Below are 21,306 nucleotides of genomic sequence, written 5' to 3'. Positions count from 1 at the left end.
AAGATGCTTTGTGACCCTGTCTGTTGTTAAAAGCACTAAAATGCAATTTGAATTCATGGGGAGTTTTAGCAGGAGTACATACACATACAATATATGGCCAAAAGTGTGTCGACACCTGACCATCACAGCCATATGTGGGCCTTCTCCAAATTGTTGCTACAAATTTGGAAGTACATACTGTAATTAGATAAGATGTCTCTGTATGCTGTAACATTAAGATTTCTCTTCACTGCAACTAAGGGGACAAAACCTCTTCCAGTATGTCAGTGTCCCTGTGGGCAAAGTAAGGTTCATAAAGACATGATTTGCAAAGGTTGAAGTGGAAGACGTTGAGTGGCCTGCAGAGAGCCCTGACCTCGGCCCCTCTGAACACCTCTGGGATGAACTGGAACACCAACTGCGCCTCAGGCTTCCTCACCCAACATCAGTGTCTGACTTCACTAATGCTCTTGTGTTTGAATGGGTAAATCCCCACAGCCACGCTCCAAAATCTAGTAGAAAGCCTTCCCAGAAGAGTGGAGGTTATTATAACAGCAAAGCAGGGACTAAATATATATATAGGATGTTTAACAAGCACGTACGGGTGTGATCGGTGAAGTGTCCACATACTTCTGTCCATATAGTGTATGTGTTACCTTACTTTTGAAAAGCCGATCCTACTAATTCTTTTTTTATTCTGTCCGTCTGTCTATTTCTGTCTGTCCCTCTCTCTCTCTGTCTCTCTCTCTCTCTCTCTCTTGCTCAGTCTGTTCTTGTCTCTTTTCCAGTCTCTTCCTCTATACATATATATATATATATATATATATATATATATATATATATATATATATATATATATATATATATATATACACATGGTCTTAACCAAACTTCAGACAGGCATCAGTGTTCTTTTTGGAGAGTGGTGCTTTCCTCCTTGCACACCGTTCTTGTTCAGTGTTTGCCTGATGGTCAACTCATGAACATTGACATTACTCAATGTAAGAATGGCCTGTAGGTCCTTAGATGTTACCCTGGGGACGGCACCTTCCTTGTGACTTCCCTTAATATTATTCACCATGCCCTTGGAGTGATTTTTGCTGGACAGCCACTCCTTGGAAGAGTGACAGTGATGCTGAATTTCCTCCATTTGTATATCATCTGCCTCACAGTGGACTGGTGACTCTCAGTGGACTCTTAAGAAATGTATTTGGAACATTTTCCATCCTGATGAGCATCGATAACTCTTTTTCTGAGGTCCTCAGGAATCTCCTTTGATCATGGCATAGCACACTTCCAGTCTGGTGAAGACCCAAGTTTATATTCTTGAAACATGGGAGGGCCTGCTAAACTCCATGCCATCCCAAAACTTCTAGCGTCAATGTATATGGTGTTTAACTATTAGCATTGATCTATCTATCGATATTTGTTGTGCCTTTACATGAGAGTGAAAGATGACTTGAAGTCTTCATTTGGCCTAGCCGCTAACATCAGTGTAATGTTTGCTTCTGATTTGTTAAGCAAGTTGATATAGATTTTCTGTCATTATAAATCTGATTGTTGAGTATAGTTTATGTGCTTGAATCTTGTGGAGGAGTTACATGGCTGTACGTGCAGTCCATCACAGACTTGAGTCGTGTTAGCTCAGTGCAGTAGAAGGCCAGGTCACACTTGGCTAATCATTAACTCATTATGGTGTAGCAGGCCGTAGATCAGTGTTCGGTCTGGTGCGTTGAGCGCAGCGACAGGTTTATGGAGGCTTTGGATTTGTCTGAATGGGGCTGTAAAACACTCAGGCACTGGAATTGAGCAGTAGCATGGGAATGGCGAGACTTTTGGGTTTCAACCACAGTCTCAATGGCAGATGCAGTCATTCAGTAACCAAATGACCATACAGGTTTTCTTGCTACATGTGTAAAAACATCAGGATGTTGTTTGATCCTTTTATGTGAAAAGTAAGAGTGCTAATTGAAGCTTCCAATCTTTATAAGTGCAGCCTTCAGAATTTGCAAGACAAAAACAAACCCATTTTTATAACAAAAGGCTGTTGAACCCTTTGAACCTTAACCCTAATATAAAGCGGCTTTCACTTCCTCTTTTATTAGGCTGGGAACTAAGTTGGAACAATATGATTCAGTCATATATTTATGATCATCATAATTATTTTACAATATAAGCCTAAATGTCCCTTAACCATTTCAATCCACTCCATTGCATTCAGTAGCCTGCTTTGTAGAAGCACCTTTGGCAGCAATTACAGCTTTGAGGTTTCTTGGGTAAGTCTCTAAAAGCTTTGCTGGATTTGGGCAGTTTCTTCCATTGCTTGTGGCAGATCCTCTCAAGCTCAGTCAGGTTGGATGGGGAGCATCTGTGAACTGCCATATTCAGGTCTATACACAAATATCTTATGGCTTTAAAGTTTAGGCATAGGCTGGGCCACTCAAAAACATTCACAGACTTGTCCCAAAGCCACTCTAGCGGTGTCTTAGCTGTATGCAAACATAATGCATCTGAGCTCAATTTGGAGTGCCTTAACCAATACTTATCTAATGAGATATTTTTTAATAAATTTGCAAAAAGTTCCAAAACCTTCTTTTTGATTTGCCATTATGAATTATTATGTGTAGATTAATAGCCAAAAAAGTTAATGTAATCCATTTTAAATTAAATTTATAATACAATAAAGTGTGCAAAAAGTGAGGGGTTCTGAATACTTTCTGAAGACACTGAATAACTAACATTTTCAAATTCCCAATCGATCTTCTCTTCATTGCTGCGATGATCAATGGAAATGGTGATCGTCCTTATACTGAGAGTATGTGCACAATTGGGAGTGCAAATAAGAAATGGAGAAAATGGAACATAAACTTTTTGGTTCAGAGAAAATAAACACCATCTATTCAAATACAGTGTAAGGCTCATTATTCAAATGTGTTCAATACTATTCTATGTACTGAAATTTCTATCGACATTATTTAACTACGTACTTGTTTTTAAGTTATTGAGTTTTGGATTAAATCTATTTAATTCAAGTGAAAATAGATTGTGATTTCTAGTACTGTAACAAAAACAAACAAACAAATAAATATTCTGGATTCTTTGCCTATGCTTCATGGACCATGGGGTTGGCTTGCAGTTCGCAGCCAATCTGAAAGCTAGAAGCTTTCACCACCTTTTAGTTACATTAGTCTTGGACTGCAGTACAAATATAAATAAGTAAACCTCAAACATCAAACATGTCTTGGGTGATTGACTACATTTGTGATAAGTGGAAAATTGTATAACATTTATTTTTGGTCATACTGTTCCTTTATTCGGTGACTTCCCCATTGAAGAGAACCCAGTGCTCTGATCCTTTTATATGTGAGAAGGCGTGTTGGGTTGTGCAATGAGCAAATTCCAATGTAGCAATACAAATAGAGATTTTATTCCCAACTCAGGAGAGTTTTTCATGTTTAAATGTTTACCTCCATTATTCCTCCAAACTCGATTCATACCCATGTTGTTTATCACTTCTTTGCTATTGTATTAGATCTCCCTCATTACTCTGTGTCATCAGATGGGGATTGATATCAAATTAATAATTCACCCTCGCTCCCTTTTATATTAATCTCCTTCACCTTAATTGCATGTAAACCTTTTTCCCCTGGTATTAGAATGCCACTCAGTCCTTATTTATTTATTTGATTGGCATTAGCCGTAAGACAATATGTAAGCATGTCAGAAATTAGTGAAATGTTTGGGTCGCTTATTTGGCGTCACCAATAAACCTGTTAAGCAAACATTTACAGCAAGTGAGAACAGAGTGGAGGCAGCTGCCAGACGGAGAGTGGAGGAGATTAACGTGGTGTGTGTGTGTGTGTGTGTTATTCCATGTAGCCTGCTCCCATCACCTATTTTTTTCTTCCCCTTTTAGTGCGATTGCACCATTAATTTTTCCGTTGACACTTTATTTCGTTGTAATAGCCTGCTCCCTCTTAGTCTCCCTCCCTTTCTCTTTCTCTCACTCTCTGTTTATCCTTCTCCATCTCATTCTCACTCTCTCTCTCTCTCTCTCTCTCTCTCTCTCTCTCGTGTTTCCACCTTTCCCTATGGATACATGATCCTGATTAAAAACAAAATACATCCTCTAGCCCGAAGCAGTGTGTTCAGACGAGCTCTCTAACGTACGATATAGTGCGGCAAAGATGAGTATCTGTTACTCAGGATCAGATCAAGGTCACGCTCATCTGCTTCTCATCCATGTTGTTGACATGGTGTGTGTTAATGCGACCCGTGCAGTTCTGATGGGTTTATGGGCTGTACACAACTGGCTTGTACAATAGATGAGGTTGTATAAAAGGTCTGTAGATTTAGTGAGGATTATGTGTTGGTACATTATCAGAGATGAGTGTGTTTAACAGTGTGTGTTCCATGTCTCTGTAAAAATGACTACACACTGCTTTTTCTCAGCATGAAGACTCATGAAAGAATGCAGTGCATGAATTAGTTGACAAAATGTAATCAGTTTGGTTGTATATGAAGAATCCAAGTAGTAATCGCCGTGTACTAATGTAATTAATGTATAGGTAGTGAAAATTGCAGAGTAGTTACACAAAATTTGTTTAAGTTCACATAATTATTAATGCAGATAATTAATGCCATCTTACACCCAAATCCAACCCTATAACCTTAATCTCCGTTTGTCTCTTTTAGTTTTAGTTTTTTTTGTTGTTGTTGTTGTTGTTTGTTTGATATTGTTTGTTTAATTAAAGTTGCACATTTTTGTTTAAAAAAAAGTAATTTGCTTCTGCAGACCTCCCAAATATTCCCACACCAAACCTGTCAAATGTTCCTATCTGTATAGGGACATTGGTTGGCCTCCCCTAAACACCCCCCCATGCACACACACGCGCACACACACGCACACACAAACACATTCTTGCTACAGGCACAGATATCTCACTCAATGGCATGACACTTGAAAGGCACAAATCCAGCAGGATTGTGTAGCTGGAGGGGCTAAGTGGAGGAAAGTGATGCACCTGGCTGCTACTCATGAGCGCTATTAGTCTCCAACATGGAGACTTGTGTGTGTGTGTGTGTGTGTGTGTGTGTGTATACTCCATTTTAAAATAAATAGGATTCAGACATCAAATGGACATCCCTGTAGGCGTGGCCAGCACCATTACTTAACTTCTCCCTTGAATTGACTCGTTCTACATTTTTTTCGGGTCGGATGGATGGAAGGAGGGATTAAGAGGAAGAAGGAACGCACCCCGAGGAATGTGTGTCTCTTTATGGATGAGATGCTCAGCACTCGACTTCCTCTCTTCCCATCTGTGAAGAGAAGATATCAGTCCTCTTGCACTCCACCCTTGAGCTATAAACGCTGCACTGAGACACAGAGCTGATGAGAAAATAATATTTCATCTTAATTTATTCACTTTATTTTAAAAATTACCAGTTATTGTTTGGCTTTAATCCAGAACACTGAACCTTTTTCATGTTGGTGTAAAACCATTTTGAAGTAAAACCAGTCAGTGCTTACTGATGAAGAGCTTCATATTTAAACAGTGTCCTGGCTTTATAAAATACATATATATGTGTGTGTGTGTGTGTATATATATATATATATATATATATATATATATATATATATATATATATTAAAACTATATATTATATAAAAACTATAACTATATAAATATATATAAATATATATATATATATATATATATATATATATATATATATATATAAAAACTATATAATATATAAATATATTATATATATTTTAAAACTAGAGAAACATTTTAAAACTTCATCTGTCTATAACTGTAAGATTACGTGTAATAGTATTTATTAACAGACAACTCAAATTTAAGTTCATATCCATATTTATATAAAGTGTAAAAGAGCCATCAGACTAAATGTAACAGCTGTTCTTGAGTAGGAATGGATGCAGAGATCCAAAAATTTCATCAACTTCACAAACTTTAGAAAGATGAGCCAATAGAAAATAAAAGGTCAGACTGTTGTCATTTCTTTCTGGAAAATAGCAAAATGGGGGACGTTCTAGTTATTAATTTGTTATCACATCTTTATGTAGTGCGTAAGTTATTTGATGCTAAAAGTTACAAGATGAAAACCCTAAAAAATTATAAAAAGCTAACCCTAGCTGTTCATTAAACCCTTATATTCCCTCCGAAATCACATTAAAGCATTTATGGCCAAATTCAGAGTTGAGTTAAGTGTAAATAGTGAGGATTTGGTGCAGAAATTTCACATATCGTATCACAGAACTTAAGAACTGTTCAGAAGTTGCGTGAGAGTTATGCATGTGTGCATTAATTAATTCATTAATTAATTAATAGTATTGTCCCTTTAAAGTCCATGAAAAGGGATTTTTTTTCCCTACCAGAGGAGATTGGAGAAGACACCATCTTAATCAGAGACACTGCTTATCTCGAGGACAGAATGGGAAGATCATGAACAGCAGTTAAAGAGAGCTGTAAGTGTAGGAGATGGGTGCTCCGTCACCTTATCCTTCCAACCTTTGGCACATTTTCTTTACAGGAGGGTACATTAAAATGAAGTACATAAAAACAACAATGAAACTAGATAGACAGCTGACCCTTTGATGTTTCTTTCAAAACCTCATCACATTTAGGTATTTAATTTGCATAATATTTGTACTCTGCATGTAAGCCCTATGTGTTGAATGCGTAAATGCTTAAAAAAAAAAAAAGTATACATAAAAGCATGCACCTATTAACCCAGTCATTCAGAGAATGCTCTTCAGAGAGTGCTGAGTTGCAGACCATTTTCCAGGAAATTTTGGAGTAGTGGCTTTATCTTCTCTCACTCTTCCAGCCTTGGCTTTCATTTGAAGTAAATGTCTCATTCAATTTGCCTGCAGCCAAGTACGATGGTAATTCCTGGTATGGATGCATTAACCTCTATTTTGTGGGATTTAAATGAAGTGGCTGGACCGATAACTGAAGAAGAATAATATTGACAGGATTAAATAAGCTCTTCATTCTCTGCCCTTCGGCTCCTGTTTTATTTCATTTACTTAATTGAATATTGAACATAGCTGGCTTTTTGAGTACTGAATATCAAATATCTATATTAAGCAACAACTGGTACAATCATGGAGATGTTAGAGGTACACTTTTTTATTAGCATTTAACAAGCATGTCTTTAATTGTGTTAGATTTTTCTATCACTTGACCTACAGCACAGTAGAAGCAGAGGCTATGTTTAGAAATTGATTTTTCTCTTTTGGGGATTATGTGATTATGTATTACTCCATTAGTAACAAATGTTAAAGGCATGAGTGAGCTTTCCGAAAGCAGTTGTCACTCCATAATCCAGATCCATTCATTTATTAGAGTGCAGATTTCAATCAGAGAATCATATGAACTCAATTTACACACACCAAGAGTAAACTTGTGATGTTTGACACTAACATATCTTCATAAAATAATCTCTATAATCCAACAAGCTCTGCATTCTTTCCACCACCAACTGCAGCTCTTTGGTAACATTCACATGTTGAGCAGCCCCAGAATTTTTCTGTTTTCTATCTAATTATTTATTCCCTTCAATTGCAAAGCAACACTGTAATAACGATGCTGTTGTACTGAAACTCACTGTTGTCATTTAACAGTAGGGAAAGCAGACCTTTTGAGGTGAGCTAATGGCCTGGTAGGACAAACACAGACAGGAGAAGGTCTTCAGCGTTATTCTAGTATTTTCTCTTGGTGAGACGGTGTGAGACTGCCTTGCCATCTGTGTGGAGATGTTAGCGGAGATTTGCAGCCATATTGTACATGCTCTCACACTCTTGCAGTCGCTTGCCTCTTCTCCTTTATGCTCTCAACAGATGCTGTGGGATCTCCAGAGCCTCACTCACTATGGTGTAAGAGAGCGTGGTGTGTTATTTATGTGTGCCGCGTTTACACGGTCAGCTCTCATGAGACCACACACAGCCAAGGTTCTGATTAAACATAGAGCATTATGGGAAAAGGAGGGTGCTGTTGTCATGTTATTCTTACGTCTAAGATCTTAGGAATTAGAAATGAGCCAATATTAAATACTCATAACACAGTAACTGTCTATCTATTTTGTTATGGTTTACAATATTATCACAATATAAAATTGACTGAATAGCAGGATATTAAGTATCTTTAACTTCTGTAAATGTATTCTCTAGTCACAGTGACTCTCTGCCAGGCCTTTCAAACATTTATAAAAGTGCATACAATTATGATCTTGTCTTCCACAAAGACATACATTGCTTCTTCAGGTCTGTCTAAAATACAGACCTTAAGAAGATGAGTGTCTACAGAATGAGGCAGACTTAATCTGAGGAACAGAAATGCTATTCAGCTAAAGCCAGGTTTACACTGTATGATTTTTGGAACAGTTTTGCTGCCGCAGAATAAAATCGCACATTGTAAAAGATTTCTTTAGTCATGAATTGAGATTGGGCATTTTAGTGATATTGTGACCAAACACAGTCAATGAAAAAGTTCTGGCGCTGTCAGAATTTTTTTTTTTAAATCTCACATTGTGTGATCATTGCTACAACACTCATCTAAAAGCCACCAAAGCACTACAGCATAGGATGATGTATAACTCACGGCACAGTTACAAATAAAATAGTGGCAATGTCAAAACATAAATGAAACATGCTAATGGAGAAAAAAACATCCTTATTACCTCAAGCTCACTTTGAAAAGTGTTTCTGTTCATGCGAGCCACTAATACTGATTGGCTGATTGATGATGTAAGCAGAACATAATAATTTTCTTTAATCGCAGATATATTGCTAAGATCTTCCTCATATATTCTGACATTGACACCACGCATTACTGCACAGTATGTGGTAGAATTCGATGATTTTATTGGAATCATCTTATAATAATCTTAAAAGTCCACTGTAATTACACAGTCTAAAACTGACTTAAACAATTTCTATTCAATGCATAGATGGTGACAATAATAATATTGTGCATGTTGAATATTGCAGTATATCGGCTCATGACTTGTGAATAATAGTACATTAGTAATAAATATCATGTTGAAAGTGCCACTTTAGGGCACATGGTCCATCACACGTGTGTAGCAGCGATATCAAAGGTTTATGCACATGTATTGTGAGCAGTGTTCTCTTTCCAGTAAAGCTGCATGTGTGTTATCAGACTTGACCAATACTTCACATTACTCAGAATCTATGCAGACACATTGTAAATATTTATGCAGGTCAATCACTATGCCACAAGCTGCTGCTAATCTTCATCCACTTTTGTCTGGGTTTTTGTGTGAAATGGCATCTGTCTGCTCTTAAATGGCTAATTCAATAAAAGGTTAGCATTTCGCACTTATCTTGATTACCTGTCTTGGTTAATAGGCATGAGAGACGTTGTAATCATTCACAGTGACCGGGACAAAGGGGGAGGGTCACCCAGAGGTCATAACCTTCAGAAAACACCCTATTAGTACAGGCAGGTCCCTAAAGACAAGGGCAGCTGTGTTAGAAACACCCACGAGAGCCGTTCCAGATCCAAGTGACTAAGCTACACTTACGCTTAAAGCACTTTATTTAATTAGCGCAGTGACATCATTCAGTCATTTGCATGAGCTCGAGTGATGTCATATAACAGTACAGTAAATATAATAAGACAATTATAGTATTCAGCATTCTCAATTAGTAGTATTTCCAATATTTTTTTAAAGGTTAAGTTGCCAAAACAATATCGTTGATATAAGACAATCCTATATTAGTAAAAATAAATCTGTCAAATCTAAACAAAGAGAACAAAAAAATCGTCTGATTGGTCAGAAGGTGTTGATTAATTTTCACAATTGTTCTAATATATTATTCTGTTATATGTTCTAATTTTATATTCAATTGCACAAGGATTTGTATGGCAGAAGCAAAACATGAATTGCTTTTTTTTGTGTGTGTGTAATGTGTGTAATAATTGATATGGTGAGGTTTTCTATGAGACAACAGTTTTTGGAAGGAGTCTCCAGTGTCAGTGCTTTGTAACAGTCAGAGGTAAAGCTGTAACATGAGGTTATATTAGGAGAGATTGGCGAGGGTGTTTATAGTCGTTATAATGTCAGCGATAACAGGAAATTGTATCACAGATGTTTATTGTGTGTCTCTGATGTGTGTTTGTGCCTCCCACTCACAGGTGTGTGTCGATGCTGCGGTGAGCTGCTAGGAGTCGAGGTGTGTGGAGTGTGAGCTCAGGTCATGGTGCCACATCACACACGGTCGTCTCGTTTCCACAGCGCGGCCGGCCTGCTGCTGCTGCTCGGACTCGCTGCACATATACGGGGAGACAGTGAGTACCACAAACTACCACACACACACACACATTTCACACTAACACAGACACACAAGCATAGCAACACAGACAGTCTCCTATGCACAAACAGATTCATCTTGTTGTGTGTGTCTCCATGGAGAGAGCATTAGTGTGTGTTAGTGTGCTGAAGAATGACAATCTCCTGCTGCTGGCAAAACAAACTCAAATAACAGCCCTTGTGTTTGAGCAGTGTGTTGTCTCTCAGCGACACTGCAGAAACCCATTTACTACACACAAAGGCACACACTGTTTAGTATGGAAATGTGTTCAGCAATCAATGAGTGTGTAAGACAGAGAGAGTGGTGCACTGGAAAAATCTCAATAACCCTGCTTACATGTTTACACACAGCCTAATAATGTGATAATCATCTGACTGATAGTGCAATCAGAATAAACACCTTCGTACACACACCTAAACCCACTGAGGTCAATCTGCATAACCTTCCTTATCTCAAGAGGTGTGTAATCATTTTAATAATGCTTTACCTGGAGGAATCTATAAGACTAAATATTTTAAACCGACATGGTGGCTTCACAAGTAGTCTGGTGCAGAAACAAGTTAACATTTCAAAACAGAATCAATCAGGATGCACTTGTTACAGAATTCACACGTTAAATGACACTATAACATTTAAATAGACTGTGTCCAGGTTTACAGTGAATATACTGTATACACAGCTTATACAAATAGTTTGGTTTGGATTAATTTAAATCTTTGCGTGTAAACATACCTAGCGAGGCAGATGAATTCTAGGGCAAAACCAGTATGGAAGTGTTACAAGCAACACCACTTAAAGAAAAAAAAGGATTTAAGGAAAAAAATAAAAGGGAAACAGTTTCCCTTAACTGAAACGTAGTCAATCCATCTCTGGTGCTTGCTTCTTTAGTTCTGCAGTTTAGCTTCCAGGCTAATGTAGCTAACAATAAAGTCTAAAGCCACCAGTATAGCATGAGATTGAGTGCTCATTTTGTCATTAAGCATGGTGCATTATGGGTACACCCCTGCGGTTCACTGCTAAATCTGGTAAATTACAACTTAAAATCTTGTTTAGCATTCGGCCATTAGTAACTAGCAATATAGTACCCTGTTAGTAGTTGTCTTTACTTGAGCACATTTCTATTATTTTGGGTAAATTTGGTAACTCATGGTTAAAGTTTGGTACAAATTAGCCTTATGCAAAATGACAGAAAAAAAATTTGAACAGTGACATTATTAGTAGCTAATCAGCAGATAAACATGTTAACTTTCTTTTACTTTTCTTAAAAAAAATGTATTTTCAAACCCAAAATCCATGTCCTAAATATATCAACTAGATTTATTTGCTTAAACATGGTGCTGGTAAGTTTTATCTTTTCTGCTACGTCTGCTAGTTTGTGGGGGAAAAAATAGCCTCTTGATAAAAACAACATTTAAATTAATGAAAACGAAAATATCAAAAGCAACATCATTAGTACCCATTAGCAATTTAGTATGCTAACATAAAAAAAAAATTGGCACACTTTTTCCAAAGAATTTTCAATTACAATTATATGAGCTAGTAATTCTGCTTAAACTCTAATTTTAATGTTCAGCCCAATGCATTATGCCTCATTATACGGTGATCTAAAGCTACTAAATGACAAAGAGTTTAGTCTCAAATTAGCACCATGCTTAATTCTGCTAATGAAATCTGTGACAGTATTAGAAGTAGAAGACAGTTATTTAGGATGCTGACTTTCTTTTCAACCTCTGGGAAAGAGAAACCCAAAGATGCAATTCAGAGCTCCTTCATACAGCAGTTTAGGTAATAAAAACATAAACTGATAGTTTTGTGTCGGGTCAGTGGTAGCTGACAGTGGTAGCTATAATAAAGATGACAGCTTGTGTTATGTTATCACGTCCCTGACCTGTGATCATAGAGCAACATGTCTGAATCAGCAAGCACATGTCACCGCAATTGCTTTTTATAGCACCTTAAATTGTTACACATTAATAATTCACCCAAAAGCCTGCAGTCACAAACTAACATTCTGTGTGTATGGTGAAACAGTGTGTGTACATAGCTCTGTCCTTCTCTGATTTCTTCTCATTCACTTTTACTCAAACACCCCCCCCCCCCCCCCCGCCCCTCCTTGCTTTCTCTCTTCCCTCTTTCTTTAGCATGACAGAACATTGCCAATATAGCAGAAATACAGTGACACTGTTAACATACAATATCAAAAATAACAATATTGATATCAGTAGTAACACCAGTATTAGAGACTAATAATTGTAGGGGTGATTGCTAGTTAGTACTAGTAAGAACAGTAACAATATTAATAACCCAATAATAATAAGAAGAAGAAGAAGAAGAAGAAGAAAAAGAAGCACAATACTGGAACATCTACAGTCAATAGTGAAAACCCATGAATCTAGGAAAATGACTACAAATAACAAAACAGGCAAAATCATAACATACAAGCATACATCCATACTTATCAGCTGCTTTAGACATGTAGCTCCAGTGCAAAGCTGAAAAAGCGAACACTGAACTCTAAACATGTATTGTATGAGGGATGGATGATGAACATCTGAGTCCAACCTGACCTCCCTAAGAGCCTTAAACTCTAGGGAACTCCACACACACACACACACACACACACCCACATATGCATGTGTATTGCCCTCCCTTATTCCATCAGTCCCAATATGGTCTAAGTAAAGATTAATTCCTGACAGCAGACTTAAATGGATAAAGGAGCTAACAGTGTAAGTATAAATACATTAGTGTATTCCTAACCCCTTTGTGTGTGTGTATGTGTGTGTGTGTGTGTGTGTGTGAGACGTTATTTGGTTTCCAGAGGATCTAATAAAGTCCAATGGGCACATGGTGAGGTATGAGGGGTTTGAGACAGGGCTGATCTGAAGTGTCTCAGTGCATCAAAGTGCAATTTAGAGGGAAGGAAATGGATTGTCTTAATGAAATGCAGCGCACAGAAAGCCTTACAGCTCTCTCTCTCTCTCTAACACACACACGTCTTATCAGCAAGAAGGCTGCACTTACCATGTTAGCTGTATCTGGTTTTGTTTGAATTTTGGCTCTCTGTGTGTGTGTCTGTGTGTGTGTGTGTGTGTGTGTGTGCTAGCTACTGCAATCTAATTAGCAGATCACATTGTTGCATTTGTTAGCACATTTGCATTTCACAAGCTTTCAGTGGAAGGAACCAATCTAATTTAAGGAGCTTAACTGATTTAAGTGTAGGTAGATGATTAGCTGACTGTCTCAAAGTGTGAAAACACACAAATGAGCAGTAAAAACATCATGCCATGATAAAGGAATAGAGGGGCTATAATAGCTTTTATGAATAGTTGTAGAAGATATAAACACTCCTGGGCAAAAAAAACGGGCCATGCCCAAAATGGCAAATATTAAGCTTTTAATGGTCTTAACAAGAAATCATTGGTCAGAAAATTAGCAAGAATTAAACAAATGCATTCCTGAGCGCTCCTGTGCCACCATTTTCTCATTTACTTTTGCTGCAGTGAATTGTTTGGGGAAAGGCTCGAATCAGGGAAATTCACTTATATAGTCTTCTTGTATGCAAAGGGAAAATCATGATAAGGAGTAAAAAGTTTGATGTAAAACTAACACATGTCTGTGTGTACAAAATTTTGTAATTTCCTGACCAATGATTTGTTGTTAAGACCATTAAAAGCTTAATATTTTGCCATTTTTTTCAGTTAGAATTACAAATGTATATATATTAGATCTTATATGCATATATCTTATATATGTAGTAGTAGTAGTAGTGGTAGTGTTTTAATACCAATTTTTGTGTATTATTTATAATTATTTGCTTATTTATAAACATATGCTTTGTTACTATGTTATTAGATAATATTATGTGTTATTTTCTTTTTATTACCACTGAGCTTGGCATTATATGTTGTTATTACCACATTATTCTCAGTGTCAGGTATTATTCATTATTATTGTGGCAACACATTTAAAACATCAGCAACAACACAGCACATTAAAATAAAAATAATTTTATAAAATAAACAAAATCCTTTTTTTTTCAATGTCAGATTCTAAATCAACTATTTATATTTATATTAAACCTGGCACTTGGCCAGAAACTACATTTTTGTTAGCATTACAGTACAACAAGAAGCTCACCAACAAGAAGGGTTCCTCTTTCTACACATAATCTCCTGACACACACACACACCTACTGTACAGAAACAGCATACTGTTAATGTGAGGTTAGCCTAATTTCATACAATTTCTCTCATATGAAGTAAAATCTGTCTCATTCGACAGAATTCAAGGATTTTTGCCAGTTGGTACAATCGGTTAGGACTTATGAGCTTCTTGTTGTATTGTAATGTTAACACAAAATGTAGTTTCTGGCCAAGTGCCAGGTTTAATATAAATATAAATAGTTGATTTGGAATCTGATATTGAAAAAAAAATTTGCATTGATGTAAATCACACTGCATGGACATGACATTAGTAAAGAGTAACGGAAGATTGTTGGAGAAACACAGCTCTTGATAGTGTGCTCAGACTTTTGGATCTCATGCCGTGGCAGAAATGTGATGTGTAAGGAGATAACCTTAGAGAGCATATGTAACACCTTTCTGTTAGAGTCAATCTGAAGTCTCTGATGCTGCAGTTTATTTAAGAGCAAGCAATGCTGACCTTTATGTGATGGACTGAATAGATTTGCCTTTGTTTTTGTACTCTGTACGACTGACAAAGTTATGGGAAGAAAAATATACTATATTCTATATTTTAAATACGATTAAAATGATAACATGCAAGTGTCTGATCTGTGAAAGATATATTTAAAGCAGCCACTGAGAGTGAGACAACACTTCCTTCACTGGGACTGACAGACATCAATGCCACACCCACTTCACTGGGATTGACAGACATCAATGCCACACGTTCTTCACTGGGACTGACTGGCACAGGGGACACACGTTCTTCACTGGGACTGACAGACACAGAGGACACACCTACTTCACTGGGATTGACAGACACATAGGACACACCCACTTCACTGAGACTGACAGACACATAGGACACACCCACATCACTGAGACTGACAGACACATAGGACACACCCACATCACTGAGACTGACAGACACATAGGACACACCCACATCACTGAGACTGACAGACACATAGGACACACCCACATCACTGAGACTGACAGACACATAGGACACACCCACATCACTGAGACTGACAGACACATAGGACACACCTACTTTACTGGGACTGACAGGCACATAGGACACACCCACATCACTGAGACTGACAGACACATAGGACACACCCACATCACTGAGACTGACAGACACATAGGACACACCCACTTCTCTGGGACTGACAGACACATAGGACACACCCACTTCACTGGGACTGACAGGCACATAGGACACACCCACTTCACTGGGACTGACAGGCACATAGGGCACGCCTTTTTCACTGGAACTGACATGTACAGAAGACATGCCCCCTTCAATGGCACTGAGATAAATAAAAGCCGCCCCTCATGACACTCAGCCGCCATGAGTGTTCGGAGCTTTATAGGCAGTGTTTTGGTTAATCCTCAAAATTTGGATACTATTAAAATAGTCAGTGTGGGTTGATTTCATTCTCATAGATAGTTACTATGACAAAATGTGTAATAATACAAGACCATTTTAGGACCTTGGTGAAATAACTATTAAGGGAAACTATGTGTTTTAATAATGCTTTTCGATAATGCTTTTGTTGCACGTACATACATTGGCACAAACACATACATCAATTTTTCTCACATCTAACAAATGAATTCCATACATTAAATAGGACTCTTTTCACATTACTGTTTACAGAATCCACAGTCAGCCACAAGAAAAATGAATACAGCTTAAATGCATGCATTTACATGAAGTTCCGTACACAGCATTTTCATTAAAACCAATGAGTAGTCAAACGTCACATCAAATGTCTTAATGCCCTCCACACGAGTTCTGGCATGAGAGATTTTATTTAAGAAGAACTTCATTTGTTAGCACATTGTCTTGATTACTGAACTTCCGTTTCCTCTTTAGTCCATCTTTAGTGACTTCATAGTGAACTGAATGATAACTTTAGATGCATTGCAAGCGTATTATGCGGTTGCATCAAGTTGCGTTTCGCGCTGTGCCTGATAATGTATGTACATCTAGCCCTGAGGTTATGTGTGTGTGTGTGTGTGTGTGTGTGTGTGTGTGTGTATAGTTCCCAGCTGCATGTCTAGACTTGCACAGACACTAATGGGTGCTTTCTTCAGTGAAAGAGAAGCTGCTTTGTTTAAAACTTTTGTCATTTGTCATTGTGAATTGCCTCTGAAATGCAGATCCCATTACACACACACACACACACACACACATGTACACATGCTGGCTTTCTGCTTGGATGCTATTAAATCCCTCTATTTGAAAGCAAATGAGAAAAAGGGGGAAAGAAACAGGGACAAGTGTGTGCATGACAACAAGGACACTCTAGATGAAATGTGTATGTGTGGCTTTATACAGCTGTTTTAGCATGTCATGTCATTGCTCTAGAGCATGCAGTGGTGTCAGACTTGATTACAGTGCAACTTGAAACAGTCATAATCTCACACACACACACACACACACACATAGGAAAACAGAAAAGAAGAACATATAGAACCATGTCAAACATGGGTATGTTATTTCAGCAGGGTGTTTTTCTGTGTGTGTGTGTGTGTGTGTGTGTGTGTGTGTGTGTGTGTGTGTGTGAGAGAGAGAGAGAGAGAGAGAAGGGGAAAGAGAGAGAGAGAGAGGGAGGGAGAGAGAGAGGGAGGGAGTGAAAGAGAGTGTATGTATCTCAAGGTCAGCTTTGTAAGCCAGAATGAGCCATTAATGGAGCTCCATGCCACGTCAAAAGTGTTTGATGTTTCTCTGTATTGCCAAAAAAAATCTTCATCCAGGCTGCACTCTAAATCTGTGTTTTCAAGAAAGAATCCGAAACAAATATCCATGTAACATGCAGGAAGTAGAGTGCATATACTAGTGGTGAATTCAACAATCATAGTCAAAGCAAGGGTCAAAAAACAGGCAGGAAAATTTAACAAAGGTAATACATAATCGTAAAAATGGAGAACATGAAAAGGTCAAACCCAGCAAACACTACACACAGAACAGGGAAGCCTTACTAGAAAACACCGCTCGGACTAAAGCATGATAAGACTTTGCAATGAGTCAAACAAACAGCAGGGTATGCATAGACAAACTAATCAAGAACTATCACAAAACAGGTGGACACAATCAGGCAACAAACCAATGCCAGGATGGAAGACAGGACCAAAACAGGAATCAAAACATAAGTACATGTCCCTCGTTGCCATGGGAACCACAGAGCATCAAGGAAAAACGTGACAGTCCAGGTCCGGGGTTCATCGGGTCCAGCGGTGTAAGAGGGTAAACCAGTTCTGCAATCTTACGACTGCTGATCCTGAATGTGTGAAGGCTTCACACTATTTTCACTGGGTATATGTCCAAAATTTAATCTTAGGCAAATGTGGCTTGAATTAGATTTTTTAAATTCCTTGTGTATGTGTGTCTGTCTGTTTTTTTTTTAGATTTATATTGCAGACAATCATTCCTGCTCAAATTGACTATACCACAAACATCGGATCTGAGCTGCTGTTCTAAATATAGAACCTACTGTAGTTGTGTAGTGTATGCCCAGCTTAGAGTGTGTGTGTGTGTGTGTGTGTGCATGTGTGTGAGGGGGTTGTAGCAAACCATATCATCTTTCACGAAAATGCACTTGCTCCTGCTGCATGAATATAATTTACCTGTCAAGCCTGTTATATAAATGCAGCAGGAGGAGGGCACGATCTGGGTGGAGCCAGAGTCAAATTCAGGCAACAGGAATGTTTCATGACACTGGTACAGCCGCCCCAGCAGAGCATGAGAGAATACCCACACACAATGGACCTCTCATGATAGATAGTTATGATAGGAGGTTGTACCTGAACTAACCAAACAGCATATCAGGGCAGGGAGAGCTCAGCAGTTCAGATAAATGTGTTGGTGACCAAGATTACCAAAACGCACAGCCGATAACTCTGAAAATCATGTATTTTTAATAAATTGTTATAGAGTGCCACTCTGTGTCTCTCCAACTTACAGCCTGCTTTTATGGCAACCACTCCTAAGTCATTAATATTCAGATAAAGACACCAAATGTTCATTAATATTCATTATATTACTCTTTCTGAAATATGGCTCCTGTCCCTTAGCTGCTTTTGTATGATGCAGAATATGAGGAAGAAGAAGAACAAAATATTCAAATGTGAGGGTTCCACAGAATATAAGTTCAATTAGCTGGAAATTAGCTAGCTAATAGCATGCTCATTGATGTACTTCAATAGATGGAGATGTCTTTTTTGAAATCAGGGTTCTGTAATATGTACACACAAGTACTGAATGATGGTTATGGAGAATGTTGTCTTTGGGAACAAATGGGGTTTATTAGCTACTGTACAGAAATGACACATTTATTGAGACTTGTTTCAATCATCAGGTTGAGTTAGAGTTGTATTTGTTAGCAAGCATTATGTCATATCCATGTAACTTGCACTATATGATTGCAGCCATCGCTATAGGTTGTGTAAATAATATGCAAATATGGATCTTGTGTGTTGTAGAAAAGGTGTTTTTTTAAATGGCTTGTAAAAATAGGATGAGTTTTTCTTAGTACTGAACTCAAGGACATTTTATATTCTAGAAACCTCCAAAGTACAGGAAGTCACTTGGGATTAAAGCATCAGCCAAAATGAATAACGGTTAATGCTTCTTACGAAAGTCATATTACATGTTTTGTTGACAATTGTAATAAAAAAAGAAGCTAATGTATGCACATCTGGAGAAAGGATTAACCAGGTGCTGGGTTGTAGTGTTTGGGAGCCAGAGGCTGCACAGTGTATGTGTTGAGCTTTATTTGACCTAATCCAGGGTTCTGTGTTGGTACAGGCAGCAGTGGTTAAAAAACAGGCAGGCACATCCTTAATCATAAAGCAAACACACGGGCTCAGGTCAAAAACAGGACACACTAGATATACAACACACCAGGTGAATTAAGGTGACTAGGATAAAAAGTACAGCTTAGAAACACATGGTACAGTAACACATGGCATCCTTTGCCAAGCCACTAGACAAACACAAGGGTGTTTATACACTGGGTATTACTACAGTACAAGAGGCTACAGGTGTGACAAATTACACAAAGGTGAGAACGTTTGCACATTTTGCAGACACTTTTATCCAAAGCAACTTAAAAGTGAGATCAACATAGATGTGAACAGTTTAAAGGAAAATTCCACTTTCAATCACTTATTAATCTCTATAATTAAGATGTGATCCTGCATCCAGGATTTATTTTATAATGAAATTCTGAGTTAACTTTTTTTTTAGTTTAAACGTCTTTCATTGACATGTTGGTTTGGACACTTTGGTTCATTTTGGTTAATGATTTCCTGCAATACCCACAATGCCACAATGCCTGCTGATATTGGCACCAGTGGGATTTAGCACTCACTTCATCTCTACCTAAAGCAGCACTTTAATCCTTTATTCTCCAGAAGTTCCTTTACTCGACAAATCTACAAAACTACACATTTTTTTCTACTATTAAACTAGATTGTAACTGTGCTAGGCCCCCTGTGACATCAGCATGACTTACAACTGCTAACTTCTCACAGGAATAACAGAAATACAGCACCAAAAATTTCAATACAAACATATTTAATGTGTTTCGGTGGAGTTTTCCTTAAAGGGTTTAAGGGTCAGTGATGTCAGTGATGTCAGTGATGTAAATTCACAGTCTTCCTCATATTAACACAAAACCTTATTTCCTACGTAACCACATAAATATCAAACATCTATTTCAAATTTTATGTTTAAACTAGAGATCTCCAGAGATATGTGTAAGTTTAGGTCATGCTTCCTTCCTTTCCTAAAATTCCAGCCAGTGATTGGTGCCTATCTTTAATTTATTTAATTTCTTTCTTTCCCCCAACCTATTTTGAGTAAGATATAGAAGAATTGATGTTAGTGGCACAAATAACAGCCAATTATATAAACATATGCTCTTTAGAGGCAGCCATGTTCAGGGCTACCCACTGAGATTCCGCGGTCCCTGTGAGTTCTGATCAATACACCCAACCACAAAACTGTCACTCAGTCATCGCCCATTAAGGGCCTATAAAGCCCAGTGACACATGTACATTTTGGACATTATACATAAATGTTTTGAATTAAGTAGCTTTTTTTTACTTAATGTGTGTGTTGTGTGTGTTGGTGGGGATTTTATTGTTTCTCTCTTTTCTAAATGTGTAAGAATAGATGGTTTGGTAATAAATGTGAAATAACTCTGGTCCTGCTCTCAGGTAATGAATATGTCATCAGCGAGTGAAGTGTGTGATTTGTACGAGTTATTGTAGTTGTGCAATAATGTGTGGTCTGAGAGCAGTGCAATAGTGCAGTGGCAACAAGGCCACATTTTGCTGTAATAATGTTCACTTTCTATTCTGGCTAGGTAATTTTATACTTTATGACTTTATGTACTTTAGTGTGTTCAATACTGATAGCAGACGTATAAATGTATATATATATATGTGTGTGTGTGTGTGTGTGTGTGTGTGTGTATGTGTGTCTGAGTCTGAGACCACATTGGAAATCTGGGATTTTTTTTAAAATTAAAACTATAAATAAAGAGAATTTTGAAAATTAGAAAACAAAAAAGAAATGTGTAACTTGCTGACTATTCAGTATTCAAGAAGTTGCACAATTTCTAGGTCACTATTTAAATTAAATCAATTGCGTGATATTGACCATGTTAACTCTTTTGTTCAAAAGGTCAGATTTTCAGTGAGTCTTATCCCTTCCATTGAAGCATGTGTTCAGACAACTTGCCGATGGATTTGATC

The 21,306-nt window shown here is 37.6% G+C and overlaps 1 protein-coding gene across 12 annotated transcripts in view; it reads left to right on the top strand.

Annotated features, from left to right (window-relative positions):
* The window catches only part of ptprfa (protein tyrosine phosphatase receptor type Fa), a 206,338-nt gene that overhangs the window by 70,620 nt on the left and 114,412 nt on the right, over positions 1-21,306 (top strand). For all 12 annotated transcript variants that reach the window (XM_053232122.1, XM_053232121.1, XM_053232120.1 and 9 more), the window contains exon 2: positions 10,170-10,322. In XM_053232122.1, the coding sequence (XP_053088097.1) occupies positions 10,232-10,322 (91 nt within the window). In that variant the 5' untranslated portion in view covers positions 10,170-10,231. The remainder of the gene's footprint in view (positions 1-10,169; positions 10,323-21,306) is intronic.

This window comes from Pangasianodon hypophthalmus, chromosome 2, assembly GCF_027358585.1.
Source record: "Pangasianodon hypophthalmus isolate fPanHyp1 chromosome 2, fPanHyp1.pri, whole genome shotgun sequence".
NCBI classification, from domain to species: Eukaryota; Metazoa; Chordata; class Actinopteri; order Siluriformes; family Pangasiidae; genus Pangasianodon; species Pangasianodon hypophthalmus.
Note: the sequence above shows the minus strand (reverse complement) of the source record. Positions and strands in the feature narration are given on the sequence as shown.